This window comes from Schistocerca cancellata, chromosome 2 (assembly GCF_023864275.1).
Source record: "Schistocerca cancellata isolate TAMUIC-IGC-003103 chromosome 2, iqSchCanc2.1, whole genome shotgun sequence".
NCBI lineage: Eukaryota > Metazoa > Arthropoda > Insecta > Orthoptera > Acrididae > Schistocerca > Schistocerca cancellata.
Window position 1 is genome coordinate 599,578,249 of NC_064627.1, and position 16,871 is coordinate 599,595,119.

The 16,871-nt window shown below is 45.9% G+C and overlaps 1 protein-coding gene across 1 annotated transcript in view; it reads left to right on the forward strand.

Annotated features, from left to right (window-relative positions):
- The window catches only part of LOC126162239 (esterase FE4-like), a 253,161-nt gene that overhangs the window by 26,340 nt on the left and 209,950 nt on the right, over positions 1-16,871 (forward strand). Inside the window, exons 3-4 of the mRNA XM_049918612.1 lie at positions 4,762-4,893; positions 8,055-8,202. Of these exons, the coding sequence (XP_049774569.1) occupies positions 4,762-4,893; positions 8,055-8,202 (280 nt within the window). The remainder of the gene's footprint in view (positions 1-4,761; positions 4,894-8,054; positions 8,203-16,871) is intronic.

Below are 16,871 nucleotides of genomic sequence, written 5' to 3' on the forward strand. Positions count from 1 at the left end.
TCTCGAAGCAGAGAATCCAGATTTTCCATCCTAGAACAGGCCTTTCTACAAATCACATTTCAGCTAAACGTGGCATGTAACAAACACATCTGTTGTCAGTACATGTGGAATACACGTAATATAAGTGTAAATCATCACGAACGCAGGGGAGCTCTTGCTTCCACTATTTCATAAGCAAATGTACGTACAGGTGAGGGTTGCAAAATTTTTGGGCATGTCATTAAAATCAAAGATTCTTACCCTACAAAATCCTAGCCTTCATCCATCCAGTCTGTGTCCCTTGTTAAATAAAAATCAAATATCAGAGTCACGTCCTTAGTCGACACTTAATGCACAGAGCAATGCTCGAGAATGTGCAGTCCTAAAGCACCGACCAGCGTAGCAACGTGTAACTGAACAAGTAGGCGCTGACCCGCGCGCCAGTGGAAAGAGCGCACAGCAGGAAGACGAATTCAGCGCCCCCTGTCAACGCTGATTATCCAGCCGCCCATCGCTGGTGGGCCACAGTTCGGTCGCAGATTTCAAGAGCATCAGTACCGAATAATATCAAGACGACACTTAGCCTGCGTTCTGAATATAGTTCTTGCATGTAGGAGGCAGAGGAAGCCACTCCATAAAGAGAACTCATGTTTATTATCATATTGGATTCTCCTTCATTGTTTGTGTCTGTGCTGACTCCCACAGCAGCCGACGCAACAGACAGCAACATGCTAACTAGGATTTCACCACTGACATTCTGCGGATTTTGAACACATAGCTATTAAGGTTGGATAGCGTTGAGAAGCATATGTAATGTTTCTCTATACATACTGGACTCAGCCACACCAAATTCCACCATTCAAAATTTTTTAACTATCAAAATTCTAAGCTATTACAATGGGGGCATGCCCCAGGAGGATTCAGAGCCAAATTTCGGAGGAGCAAGGTGGAGGGGCGGTAAGTGCAGTAAATGTAATTTTCGAAAACAGTTATCTTTAACAAATGCAGTATAGCATAGTTATTACGCTTACAAGATTTTGCCGTAATTGATCACCTCCAGATCCTCATGACGGAAAGGAAATTTAATATACCAAGAAAGTACAATACTATGTTTTCATTAATGAAGTAGGATATATCGTCCAGAATTCAACTTTTCACGTTCATAAGTTTTCTTACTACCTTTTTATGACGAGTAACACTGCAGATTAAACTCTGAAAGGGATTTCTGGTCGTTAAGGAAAACATGGTGTGGGTTCCTGTAGTCATGTCCTAGTTCATGAACCACGGGCAACGTATGAGTTGCCAAGTAAGTGGTCCCGACAGTCGGGATACCAGTTACTTTGGAATAAGGCCGGTTAGTCCCACAGCCGTTAGGGGTAAAACCCAATGGTACTCGGGGCAAGTAAGGCTAGCAAACTGCTTCCCTGGTACTTTAAATATGATGCTGGCAATAATCAGAGCAAAATGCCTCGGACCTTTGAAGGTGACGGAGTCCCACCTCTGACAAAGCAGGGACTCCTAAGATACGACTTGGCAAACAAATGGTAATGAGATGGGGAGCTATTAATATCAATGGGGGCTACTCTGGGAAGAAGGTAGAACTGGCAGAGGCTGCAAGTAAGATGGGGCTGGACGTTTTAGCTGTTAGTGACATTCGGGTAAGGGGTGAGAAAGAAGAGGAAGTGGGAAAATACAAGGTCTACCTGTCAGGAGTCAAAGCAGGAATAGCACAATGGGGTGTAGGGCTTTACATCAGGAAAGAAATGGAACCCAGCGTAGTTGCAATAAGGTATGTAAACGAACGATTGATGTGGATAGATTTGACAGTGTCTAGCAAGAAAATTAGGATTGTGTCAGTATATTCGCATTGTGAAGGGACAGATCAAGATAAGATGGATAGTTTTTATGATGCACTCAGTGATGTAGTTGTTAGAGTAAAGTACAAGGACAGTGTTCTGCTCATGGGTGATTTTAACGCCAGGATTGGAAATCGAACAGAAGGGTATGAAAAGGTTATGGGTAAATTTGGAGAGGATATGGAGGCCAACAGGAACGGGAAACAACTCTTGGATTTCTGTGCCAGTATGGGCTTAGTAATCACAAACTCCTTTTTTAAACATAACAACATTCACCGGTATACTTGGGAAGGCAGGGGAACAAGATCTCTCATTGACTATATAATAACAGATCAGGAATTCAGAAAGGCTGTGAGAGACACACGTGTATTCAGGGGATTCTTTGATGACACTGATCATTATTTAATCTGCAGTGAAATTGGGATTGTGAGGCCGAAAGTGCAGGAGGTCATGTCCATATGTAGGAGGATAAGAGTGGAGAAACTTCAGGATAAGGAAATCAGGAACAAGTACATAACAGCGATCTCAGAAAGGTACCAGTTAGTTGAATGTAGTCAATTACAGTCATTGGAAAAGGAATGGACAAGGTACAGGGACACAGTACTAGAAGTGGCTAAAGAATGTCTTGGAACAGTAGTGTGTAAAAGTAGAATGAAGCAAACAGCTTGGTGGAATGACACAGTCAAGGCAGCCTGTAAAAGGGAAAAGAAGGCGTATCAAAAATGGCTACATACTAGAACTCAGGTAGACAAAGAAAGTTATGTTGAAGAAAGAAATAAAGCCAAACAGATAATTGCAGCATCCAAGAAGAAATCTTGGGAAGACTTTGGAAACAGGTTGGAGACTATGGGTCAAGCTGCTGGAAAACCATTCTGGAGTGTAATTAGCAGTATTCGAAAGGGAGGTAAGAAGGAAATGACAAGTATTTTGGACAGGTCAGGAAAACTGCTGGTGAATCCTGTGGATGCCTTGGGCAGATGGAGGGAATATTTTGAAGAGTTGCTCAATGTAGGTGAAAATACGATCAGTAATGTTTCAGATTTCGAGGTAGAATGGGATAGGAATGATGATGGAAATAGGATCACATTTGAGGAAGTGGAGAAAATGGTCAATAGATTGCAGTGCAATAAGGCAGCTGGGGTGGATGAAATGAAGTCGGAACTCATCAAATACAGTGGAATGTCAGGTCTTAAATGGCTACACAGGATAATTGAAATGGCCTGGGAGTCTGGACAGGTTCCATCAGACTGGACAAAAGCAGTAATCACACCAATCTTTAAACATGGAAACAGAAAAGATTGTAACAACTACAGAGGTATCTCTTTAATCAGCGTTGTGGGTAAAACCTTCTCAGGTATTGTTGAAAGGAAAGTGCGAGTATTAGTTGAGGACCAATTGGTTGAAAATCAGTGTTGGTTTAGGCCTCTTAGAGATTGTCAGGACCAGATCTTTAGCTTACGGCAAATAATGGAGAAGTGTTATGAGTGGAACAGGGAGTTGTATCTTTGCTTTATAGATCTAGAAAAGGCATATGACCGGGTTCCTAGGAGGAAGTTATTGTCTGTTCTACGACATTATGGAATAGGAGGCAAAGTTTTGCAAGCAATTAAAGGTCTTTACATGGATAGTCAGGCAGCAGTTAGAGTTGACGGTAAATTGAGTTCATGGTTCAGAGTAGTTTCAGGGGTAAGACAAGGCAGCAACCTGTCTCCACTGTTGTTCATATTATTTAGGGATCGTATGTTGAAAACAATAGACTGGCAGTGTGAGATTAAGATGTGTGAACACAAAATAAGCAGTCTCGCATATACGGATGACTTAGTTGTGATGGCAGATTCGATTGAAAGTTTGCAAAGTAATATTTCAGAGCTATACCATAAATGTAAGGACTATGGTATGAAGATTAGCATCTCCAAAACGAAAGTAATGTCAGTGGGAAAGAAATATAAACGGATTGAGTGCCAAATAGGAGGAACAAAGTTAGAACAGGTGGGCGGTTTCAAGTACTTAGGATGCATATTGTCACAGGATGGCAACATAGTGAAAGAACCGGAAGCGAGGTGTAGCAAAGCTAATGCAGTGAGCGCTCGGCTACGATCTACTCTCTTCTGCAAGAAGGAAGTCAGTACCAAGACTAAGTTATCTGTGCACCGTTCAATCTTTCGACCAACTTTGTTGTATGGAAGCGAAAGCTGGATGGATTCAGGTTACCTTATCAACATGGTTGAGGTTACGGATATGAAAGTAGCTAGGATGATTGCAGGTACTAGTAGATGGGAACAATGGTAGGAGGGTGTCCACAATGAGGAAATCAAAGAAAAACTGGGAATGAACTCTATAGATGTAGCAGTCAGGGCGAACAGGCTTAGATGGTGGGGTCATGTTACACGCATGGGAGAAGCAAGGTCACCCAAGAGACTCATGGGTTCCGCAGTAGAGGGTAGGAGGAGTCGGGGTAGACCAAGGAGAAGGTACCTGGATTCGGTTAAGAATGATTTTGAAGTAATAGGTGTAACACCAGAAGAGGCACCAATGTTAGCACTGAATAGGGGATCATGGAGGAATTTTATAAGGGGGGCTATGCTCCAGACTGAACGCTGAAAGGCATAATCAGTCTTAAATGATGATGATGAAGGAAAACATTACATACATCTGAAGATGTCCACTTGCAGTCGCTTTCTGTGGTAGCAGTTTTTGTAAAATTACGAATTCTGAATTGTTGTTTGTCTCACTAACATCACATCTAAAAAAATTCACACCTTCAAACAACTTCCCTTAACCGTTCTTACCTTTCAGTTTGTTTGCTATTTTGCTATTGTTTCTTACTTACATTTCGTGTAAATCACTCTGAAGCCCTCGTAGAGACTAACTCGATCAGTTGTGGGCGTATTAAGGTATCACATAAACAGAAGTTGTCTTTCTGCAGCCGCCAGTGAAAAAGTCGGCGTGGACTGGCGTGAAAGACACCCTGACGGCGGGACCGAAGTGTCCCCAGTACAGCGGCGGAGAAGCGATCGGTGACGAGGACTGCTTGTACCTCAACGTGTTCGGTCCAGGGGTACGTATTACACTGTGACAAACACAATCCACATTAAAACTTCAGTCAACCTGCTTTTAACGTTTTAGAGTATATCTGATCAACAGTATCCGTACACCTACACTCCTGGAAATTGAAATAAGAACACCGTGAATTCATTGTCCCAGGAAGGGGAAACTTTATTGACACATTCCTGGGGTCAGATACATCACATGATCACACTGACAGAACCACAGGCACATAGACACAGGCAACAGAGCATGCACAATGTCGGCACTAGTACAGTGTATATCCACCTTTCGCAGCAATGCAGGCTGCTATTCTCCCATGGAGACGATCGTAGAGATGCTGGATGTAGTCCTGTGGAACGGCTTGCCATGCCATTTCCACCTGGCGCCTCAGTTGGACCAGCGTTCGTGCTGGACGTGCAGACCGCGTGAGACGACGCTTCATCCAGTCCCAAACATGCTCAATGGGGACAGATCCGGAGATCTTGCTGGCCAGGGTAGTAGACTTACACCTTCTAGAGCACGTTGGGTGGCACGGGATACATGCGGACGTACATTGTCCTGTTGGAACTGCAAGTTCCCTTGCCGGTCTAGGAATGGTAGACGATGGGTTCGATGACGGTTTGGATGTACCGTGCACTATTCAGTGTCCCCTCGACGATCACCAGTGGTGTACGGCCAGTGTAGGAGATCGCTCCCCACACCATGATGCCGGGTGTTGGCCCTGTGTGCCTCGGTCGTATGCAGTCCTGATTGTGGCGCTCAAGTGCACGGCGCCAAACACGCTTACGACCATCATTGGCACCAAGGCAGAAGCGACTCTCATCGCTGAAGACGACACGTCTCCATTCGTCCCTCCATTCACGCCTGTCGCGACACCACTGGAGGCGGGCTGCACGATGTTGGGGCGTGAGCGGAAGACGGCCTAACGGTGTGCGGGACCGTAGCCCAGCTTCATGGAGACGGTTGCGAATGGTCCTCGCCGATACCCCAGGAGCAACAGTGTCCCTAATTTCCTGGGAAGTGGCGGTGCGGTCCCCTACGGCACTGCGTAGGATCCTACGGTCTTGGCGTGCATCCGTGCGTCGCTGCGGTCCGGTCCCAGGTCGACGGGCACGTGCACCTTCCGCCGACCACTGGCGACAACATCGATGTACTGTGGAGACCTCACGCCCCACGTGTTGAGCAATTCGGCGGTACGTCCACCCGGCCTCCCGCATGCCCACTATACGCCCTCGCTCAAAGTCCGTCAACTGCACGTACGGTTCACGTCCACGCTGTCGCGGCATGCTACCAGTGTTAAAGACTGCGATGGAGCTCCGTATGCCACGGCAAACTGGCTGACACTGACGGCGGCGGTACACAAATGCTGCGCAGCTAGCGCCATTCGACGGCCAACACAGCGGTTCCTGGTGTGTCCGCTGTGCCGTGCGTGTGATCATTGCTTGTACAGCCCTCTCGCAGTGTCCGGAGCAAGTATGGTGGGTCTGACACACCGGTGTCAATGTGTTCTTTTTTCCATTTCGAGGAGTGTATTAGTAGACGTTAGTATGAGTTGTGTCCATCCTTAAGCTTTATGACGAACTGAATTCTGCTGGAGATACTTTCAGTGAGGTGCCGGAATGTCTTTGGAGGAATGTCACCCAATTCTAAGTCAAGGGACGAAAACAGAGAAGGTAACGATGTTGGAATCTGCGGTCTAACTCATCCCAAAGGTGTTCCACTGGTTTCAGGTCAGGACTCTGCACCATTCATTTACAAGAATTTTACTATCCACGAACCATTGCATCATAGACGCCGATTTACTATAGGGCCCATGTCATGCTGTTACAAGCTGTCGTCGCCTCTGCTACACAGAGCGCGGAATGCTTAAGATGTGTTCATATTTGGGCAGTTGGCGTTTTCTTAAGCGAAATAAGGGTATCACACCCCATTACCGAGACACCACATCCTCCGTACTTCACTGCTGGAACTGCTCATGATGACAAGTAACATTCCAAAGGAATTCACAAAATCCAACGCTTTTCAGAGCACTGCAACAGAGTATAGCGCCATTCATCGTTCGCAGTCACTCGTTGCCAATCGTCCTAAGCCTCTGTCGCCGCTCTTCACTCTACTGGATTGCCACAAGAGTACAGCACACTTCATCACTGAAAAATCACTTGTTTGCAGTGGTCCAATCATCGCAGTTTACACCACCGGGTAGCACAGGGTGCAGCAGAATTTCTCACTAAGAATTACTCATTTCAAATCGTCGTATGTCCTCGCCGTCGCTCTTTACACCACCGTATTTCCACATGGTACAGCAGAATTTCTCACTCAGAGCCACTCGTTGGCAATCTTCATATGACTTCTATCGTCACTCTTCATACCACCTCAGGCGTCACTTAACATTTGCTACAAAGTGTGGCTTATGAGGAGCTACTCGAGCGTTGAACACGCTTATTTCTAGCTCGATATGCATAGCTATCGCGCTAGCTGTACTGGAGGTAGCACTGTGACACTGAAGAGTGGTTTCTTCCGCTGATTTCATGACCACCCTCTGCATTGCATGAGCCGGCCGCTGTGGCCTAGTGGTTCTAGGCGCTTCAGCCCGGAACCGCGCTATAGCTACAGTCGCAGGTTCGAATCCTGCCTCGGGCATGGATGTGTGTTATGTCCTTAGGTTAGTTAGGTTTAAGTAGTTCTAAGTCTAGGGGACTGATGACATCTGATGTTAAGTCCCGTAGCGCTTAGAGCCATTTGAACCATTTTAGCAATGCACGAAGGTCCCCCACCCATCAGTACATGAAGTCTACCTTGTCCTCGTTTACCAGTGGTTGTTCCTTCACGTTTCCACTTCACAATCATCTCTCCAACAATGACATGGGGCAGCTTCAGTAGGGCTGAAATGTCCCTGTCGCATTCGTCACGACCAGTCAACGTTCAAAGTCACTGAGGTTTCTTGAGCTATCAATTCTGTTGTTAATGCTTCTGTACTAAAAATACCGCTGGGCTGCATTCGTACTGGCGGGTCAGTCTCTGAAGACATATAGTGATCAATTCCGCTTTACATAGAGGTGCCCGGAATCTTTTGATCGCTTAGTATAAACAGAAACAGACTAAAGAAATTACTGTAACCTTTAGACTGTAAGTCTGCAGATTGCATTGCGATTGTGTTGTGTATTGTTGCAGACGCCGACGCGAAATGGAACACTGAAAAATGTTATGGTTTTCATCCACGGAGGATGTTTCACAGGAGGAGCTGGTTCTGCGAGACCGTACTACTACGTGGACCAGGATGTCATACTTGTCAACATAAATTATCGACTTGGACTTCTAGGTAACGAACATTATTAGTAGGATAAAGTGAAGTGTTAAAATCTTACAAAATTTGCCCAATGTTGCACAGAAATTTCTGATAAATGAAATGAAATTTGAAGAATAAATCAATCTACATTGCGAAAAGATTGAAATCTGCTCTGTCAGCCTCGAGTAGGTATGGCAGCTGGTAAAACAGCTGTAGTCCGATACGTACTAGCACCAAACGGAGGCCGTGCGGGGTAACCTTGCCACCTTGCCACGGTTCGCGCGGCTCCCCCCCGTCGGAGGTTTGAGTCCTCCCTCGGGCATTCGTGTGTGTGTGGTGTCCTTAGCCTAAGTTAGTAGATTAAGTTGTGTGTAAGCCTAGGGACCGAAGACCTTAGCCGTTTAGTCCCATAGGAAATTAACAATATCACCCAGACAGAGATTGTGTTTAAACAACTTATTAACCTTCAGGGGGTGATGATACTAACAGCCAGTTTATGGACAGAATGATAATTCCGAGGCTCTGTACCGTTGTCATAACAGTTAATATGTAACTTATATGTCGCAAAGATGTCAAGTACTCTCTTAAAACAAGTCACTACATAGAGGTAACTAGTACATCTTAATGTGGTGGTGCAAGGACGAGTGTTTCTGATCACCAGTCTCTGCTTCAGTACGCCGGACTGTCCACGTAGAGTGTGAAGGAATCAGGATATATGACAATCATTGGTGTGAACCTGACCATCGAATGAACACGTGAAGCTCAAGTATCCCACAATCCAAAAGCTTCAATGTCTACATCTACATGATTACTCTGCTACTCACAGAAAGTGCCTGGTAGAGGGTTCAATGAACCACCTTCATGCTCTCTCTCTACTGTTCCACTCTCGAACGGCGCGCGGGGAACACGAACCCTTAAATTTTTCTGTGCCAGCCATGATTTCTTGTATTTTATCGTGATGATCATTTCTCCCTGTGTAGGTGGGTGCGAAGAGAATATTTTCGTAATCAGAGAAGAAAACTGGTGATTTAAATTTCGTAAGAAGATCCCGTCGCAACGAAAAACACCTTTGTTTTAATGACTGCCACTGGAATACACGTATCATGTTCGTGGTACTAGCTCCCCTATTTCGCGGCAATACAAAACGGGCTGCCCTTCTTTGAACTTTTTCGATGTCATCTGCCAGTACCACCTGATGCGGATCCCACACGACATAGCAGCACTCCAGAATAGAGCGTACAAGTGCAGTGTAAGCAGTCTCTTTAGTAGATCTGTTGCACCTTCTAAGTGTTCTGCCAATGATTCGCAGTCTTTGGTTAGCTCTATCCACAACATTATCCATGTGATCGTTCCAATTTAGGTTATTTGTAATTATAACCCCTAAGTATTTAGTAGAATTTACAGCCTTCAGATTTGTGTGACATCGCGTAATCGAAATTCAGCGAATTTCAATTAGTACTCATGTGAGTAACGTCACACTTTTATTTATTGAGGGTCAGTTGCCACTTTTCGCACCATACATAGCTTATCTAAATAATTTTGCAATTCATTTTGGTCATCTGATGACTTTACAAGACAGTAAATGACAGCGTCATCTGTAAACAGTCTAAGAGGGCTACTGAGATTGTCTCCAATGTCGTTAATATAGATCAGTAACAATAGAGGGCCTGTAACACTTACTTGGGGAATGCCGGATATTACTTCTGTTTTCCTCGATGACTTCCCGTCCATTACTACGAACTGTGACCTTTCTAACATGAAATCACGAATCCAGTCGCACAACTGAGGCGATATTCCATAGACCCGCAGTTTGGATAGAAGACGTTTGTCAGGAACGGTGTCGAAAACTATGTGGAAATCTAAAAATATGGAATAAATTTGACACCCCCTGTCAATAACACACATTACTTCATAAATATAAAGAGCTATTTGTGTTTCACAAGAACGATATTTTCTAAATCCGTGCTGCCTATGTGTCAATAAATCGTTTTCTTCGAAGTAATTCATAATAATCGAATACAATATATGTTCCAAAACCATACTGCAAATCGAAGTTAGTGATATGGGGCTTTAATTCAACGGATTACACATATTTCCCTTTTTGGGTATAGGTGTGACTTCAGCAATTTTCTAGTCTTTAGGTACGAATCTTTCTGTGAGCGAGCGGTTGCATGTAATTGCTAAATATGGAGCTATTGTACCAGCATACTCTGAAAGGAACCTGACTGGTATACAATCTGGACCAGAGGCCTTACCTTTATTAAGTTATTTAAGCTGCTTTGCTACACCGAGGATATCTACTTCTATGTTTTTCATCTTGGCAGTTGTTCTTGATTGGAATTCTGGAGTATTTACTTCTTTTTCTTTGGTGATGGAGTTTCGGAAAACCGTGTTTAATAACTGCTTTAGTGGCACTGTCATCAGTGACTTCAACGTTGTTGTCACGCAGTGAAGGTATTTATTGCGTCTTGCCACTGGTGTGCTTTATGTACGACCAGAATCTCTTTGGATTTTCAGCCAGATTCCGTGACAGAGTTTCGTTATGGAAATTATTACAAGCATCTCGCATTGAAGTACGCGCTATATTTCGAACTTCTGCAAAATTTTGCCAATGTTGGGCGTTTTACGTTATTTTAAATTTGGCATGTTTTACCGTTGTCGAATGTCTTGGACACATTACCAATACAAATGGAACATAAGCATACAGTTCAGGACAAATAATGTATTTTCAGGATGTTTGAAATGTATCAGTTTAGTACAGAACAAGTATTGCTTACACAGAGAGACCTCGCGAAGCAAAACAGTAAAGCATGTAAAGCTCCGTTACCTACGATTAAAAATTACCGTGAATATCTCTAGCATCGCCTTCTACTTGATATACAGACAGAGTATCGCTTATGCTATCAGTAGTATGGCGTTCCCTTCCTTCTCTTCTGCCTACATACACAGAATGCAGTCTATGTTCAGTTGTAAAGAAGAAATAAACAGCACGTTGGTTCGAATTTCGTTGATACACCGTATCTAAACCTGCCTCTTTAGCATTTTTCCTTTTTGTTTGCCGGATATTTGTGACAGTATTTGTTTGATTCAGCTACTTTATCGAAAATATTCCAATGTATCTTCTACATTAGACAAATTTGCGTTCTCAGCGAATAACTTGTAGCTCGCAGTATATTAACGAGATGTAAAATGGAAAGACAATTTGTCGTTGGTATAGTAGTACATCGCTGTGAAATATTCTTAACAGATATATACAAGGTGATTCAACTGCCCCAACCGATGTCTTTTTATGCAATCCGCAATGTTATATCTGGTTTTTAATATTCTTTCGCTCGCTACACTCAAATTTTCGGTTCTACAGAAAAAATAAATGGAACCTTTTGTAGAAAATTTAATGTAGCTAGACTCTGTACTTCAGCTATTCAAGAAAACGGTCAAAAATAATCGAGGACCCCCATTCCCACACTCAGCCTCCTCCGTCAGGATTTCTAATATGTTTTCCGTGGCACTCTCCTATCACTTTCCAAAAACTTGCCACTGCACGAAATATTTCCCACTTTCGACGTTTTTTGGTCTTCACCGACTGGCCTTATTACGCCATCAGCTTAGTCGAGCGCTTACAGATTGTAACACTGACGGTTGTGTAAATTTTGCGTAACAGTTTCATGAATTTTAACAGCATAAACAATTACCTCACTGTGTTCAGCATGCCTCCTGACTACAAAAGAACTGTGCTTGGAAGGGTGGTCAGATTTCGATCGAATTGCTTTAGTGTTAATTTTACAGAGTCGTTTTTCTTCTATCATTAATTTCTTAATTTAAAAAATTAAGAATATTAGTGCAGTAACAGACTATGGTGGTGGCGTAATAGCTCAATCAAAAAAGGTCGAATATCGGGTACAATTTGTGCAACTGGGTATTGTTGTATAGTGGTAGGAGGGAGTGCCACGAATTTCATACTAGAGATACCGACTCTTGCAGGATGGCTTGTGGGGGTGGAGGTGAATTTGAAGATCACTTGCATTCATTTTTCTTGAACAACTCGAAAACTGTAGCCCCCAATGAAACACAGCCCAGAATAAAATTTAACTACATTAAAATCCCTACAAAAAAGTGGTGTTCGTGTTTTTCTTAGGAGTACTAGTTTGCGCGTAGCGAGAGAGGAAATATGAAAATCTCGCATGTGGTTTTTGAAGGTCATATACACTCCTGGAAATTGAAATAAGAACAGCGTGAATTCATTGTCCCAGGAAGGGGAAACTTTATTGACACATTCCTGGGGTCAGATACATCACATGATCACACTGACAGAACCACAGGCACATAGACACAGGCAACAGACCATGCACAATGTCGGCACTAGTACAGTGTATATCCACCTTTCGCAGCAATGCAGGCTGCTATTCTCCCATGGAGACGATCGTAGAGATGCTGGATGTAGTCCTGTGGAACGGCTTGCCATGCCATTTCCACCTGGCGCCTCAGTTGGACCAGCGTTCGTGCTGGACGTGCAGACCGCGTGAGACGACGCTTCATCCAGTCCCAAACATGCTCAATGGGGGACAGATCCGGAGATCTTGCTGGCCAGGGTAGTTGCCTTACACCTTCTAGAGCACGTTGGGTGGCACGGGATACATGCGGACGTGCATTGTCCTGTTGGAACAGCAAGTTCCCTTGCCGGTCTAGGAATGGTAGAACGATGGGTTCGATGACGGTTTGGATGTACCGTCCACTATTCAGTGTCCCCTCGACGATCACCAGTGGTGTACGGCCAGTGTAGGAGATCGCTCCCCACACCATGATGCCGGGTGTTGGCCCTGTGTGCCTCGGTCGTATGCAGTCCTGATTGTGGCGCTCACCTGCACGGCGCCAAACACGCATACGACCATCATTGGCACCAAGGCAGAAGCGACTCTCATCGCTGAAGACGACACGTCTCCATTCGTCCCTCCATTCACGCCTGTCGCGACACCACTGGAGGCGGGCTGCACGATGTTGGGGCGTGAGCGGAAGACGGCCTAACGGTGTGCGGGACCGTAGCCCAGCTTCATGGAGACGGTTGCGAATGGTCCTCGCCGATACCCCAGGAGCAACAGTGTCCCTAATTTGCTGGGAAGTGGCGGTGCGGTCCCCTACGGCACTGCGTAGGATCCTATGGTCTTGGCGTGCATCCGTGCGTCGCTGCGGTCCGGTCCCAGGTCGACGGGCACATGCACCTTCCGCCGACCACTGGCGACAACATCGATGTACTGTGGAGACCTCACGCTCCACGTGTTGAGCAATTCGGCGGTACGTCCACCCAGCCTCCCGCATGCCCACTATACGCCCTCGCTCAAAGTCCGTCAACTGCACATACGGTTCACGTCCACGCTGTCACGGCATGCTACCAGTGTTAAAGACTGCGATGGAGCTCCGTATGTCACGGCAAACTGGCTGACACTGACGGCGGCGGTGCACAAATGCTGCGCAGCTAGCGCCATTCGACGGCCAACACCGCGGTTCCTGGTGTGTCCGCTGTGCCGTGCGTGTGATCATTGCTTGTACAGCCCTCTCGCAGTGTCCGGAGCAAGTATGGTGGGTCTGACACACCGGTGTCAATGTGTTCTTTTTTCCATTTCCAGGAGTGTATAATATTGTGAGTTCATGTAACGGCATTGTTGGGATCAGCGAAATTATTAGAGCAAATGCGGATTCAAGATTGCTTACTCACTATTTGTTGCCCCCTATACAGTTATTCGACGTCAACAGCTCAGGAGACAGTCAACGCCACTTGCAGCGGGTGACGTCCCTGGCGGAATGCTTCAGCTGCTCAACAGCAGGTGACGTCTTCGCGTCTTTGCCGACCAAGTACGGTGTCAGCTGCCGCGCGGCAGCGAGGCTGGGTGGCTGGGCTGCGTGCAGAGCCCCGCAGTCCGTGGCGGCTAACAGGGAGCGTGCAGGCCACACGTCGAATGCAGGAACTAGCTGACGGCCCATAGATCAGCGGCTGCACCTAGTTGTTATTGCCGTTACATGACGCAGGAGTAGCCTAGCGTACATTTGACAGATGCCTGCCGCGGAGACTGCGTCGGTCGAATGTGCATCACTGATGGGAAGTAGATGTGGGCTGGCCTAGGACCATTTATACTCGCACTAGCTGGGTGTGTCATGACAGGACCTAGGCTCTTCTCATGTAGTTAGCTGAGTGGAAACGCTGCGATGTGCTACACCGTGCAGCTTTCCAATCACCCACTGCTGGCAGAACGGCACATTGAAGCGTGCCGCACCAGCGCCATTGTAGCACCCAGCAGCAGAGTTAGGTCCAAGGCTGTTCCACATATGCCTTGTCTAGTTGCGTAAGCTTGCCAGAAGCTCATGCCACAGCACATTGATAAACAAGGACTATCTCACGTTGATTATAGTCTAGAATTGGTGTATGGATTCTTGAATCTCAGTTACTTAAGGTTTATGCTCCAAATGTTTATTAATTAAGGGTATATCTGAAATCGTATTGGTAATTCACTTGTTCCTTGTAAGCCCCCTTGGCTCTGCACTTCAAGTTCCTCTGTGCTGTGGCTCCGCATGCCACACTCGTGTGTTCATCCCTTCGCTGTTTTGGCAAGTTATCTGGCGTTTATTCAGCACAAGAAGCTCATCTAGACGTCGTCCTCTCAGGCCTTCCTCTACACCACGGTTTAGTTGAGTTTACTTTAATGTTTGCATCATCCATTGATCGCACACTGAGGTGACAAAAGTCAGGCAGTACATCCTAATATCATGTCAGGCCTCGTACTGGCCTAGGTGTTGTAGCAACCCGACGTATCATGGACTAAACAAGTCGTGGGAAGTTCCCTACAGAAATATTGAACCATGCTGTCTCTATCGTCATCCATAACTGCGAATGTTTTACGGGTGCAGGATGCTGTGCACGAACTGACCTCTCGACCATGTCCCTTAGATGTTCGATGGGATTCGTGTTGGACAATCTGGGTGGTCTAGTAATTTGCTCGAACTGAACACAATGCTATTCAAACCAATCGCGAACATTTGTGGCTTCGTGACACGACATCGTTGTTTAGGAACACTAAATCCATCAATGGCTTCACGTGTTGTCCAAGTAGCCAAACATAACCATTTCCAGTCGACGATCGGTTCAATTGGACCAGAGGACGCAACCCAATCCATGTAAACACAGCCAACACCACTTTGGAGCCACCACCAGTTTGCGCAGTGACAACTCGGGTCCATGGCTTCGTAGGGTCTGCGCGACACTCGAACCATACCATCAGCTCTTACCAACTGAATTCGGGACACATCTGACAAGGCCACGGTTTTCCAGTCGCCTACGACATCGATCGTCGCTGCCACAACCAATTGGCACCAAATTTCGCCGTATTGTTCTAAAGGCTTTGTTCATCGGACGTCCCATACTGATTACTGTGGTTATTTCACTCATTGTTGCTTTTCTGTTAGCACAGCCCTACCCAAACGCCTCTGCTCTCAGTTATTAAGTGGAGGCCGTCGGGCAATGCGTTGTTCGTAGTGAGAGATAACGCTCTTTTTATACTTTCTGCAGGCGATACTACCACAATCTGTATATTTGCATATCGCTATCACATGACTTTGTCAGGTCAGTGTATTCACGCCAGCTTGCTATGATGTATCCTAGCCTTTTAGTTTGTGTCGCCATTCTGGTCACAGACGGGCAATGGGAAACCATTTATCGCCGTATCATCCTCCGCCAATGAGGCATTTGGATGCGATATGGAGGGTTGGGGGTCGCGTTAGCAGACTTGGTGCCGCTGTCACTCGGCCAAATAACTCCTCATCCAACATAAGGGGGATAAGTGCACCGTGTTCCAGTCCTCTCACCAAGAAAGAAACCAGGGCAGATGCAGGAATCGAACGCGCACCCTGTACATGGCAGTCAGCTACGGAGGCAGACTGGCCATTTAAAAAACTGATTTTTTTCCAATTTTTAACCCCTTCAGAGTCCCAGAAGGCCATCTACATAATTCTATCGGCTGTGGGTGCGACTTTGTAATATTTTCGGGGGGAGAGGTGGTGTAGCGTCGCTGCATGGATTGTCGTTTTGTCTCCCTTCGAAGTGATGAACCCATGTTTCACCGCCGATGACAGTGTTCGCAAACAATTGTCACGATTTATCTCGTGACTCGCAAGTAATGCCGCACATATTGTCTTTCTTTGCTCTGTATGGTCTTCTGTTGGGCGGCGAAGAACTCAGCGACACAAACGACCAATTGGTGAACGAGTGCGTCAGCACAGCAGGAGTCGCATCTGTATGATGCAGTAGGCTGGCACACGGGACATACGACAGGTCTGGGCGATCTGGCTCCGGTCACGACAGACGCCTTGCCCAACGACTCGCGGTGCTTTTGTTCACTGCCAATCTCCGTGGCATATCTACGATGCTCTGATTTTTCTGCCAAAAGAAACTCAATGACAGGTCTCTACTCAGAATGTACCTCCGTTACAGACGACATTTTGAAGCCACCCAAGCTGAAGCGGCAATATTCCACGATATCGTACAACAAAATGGCTCTGAGCACTATGGGACTTAACTACTGAGGTCATCAGTCCCCTAGAACTTAGAACTACTTAAACCTAACTAACCTAAGGACATCACACACATCCATGCCCGAGGCAGGATTCGAACCTGCGACCGTAGCGGTCACGCGGTTCCAAACTGACGCGCTTACAAC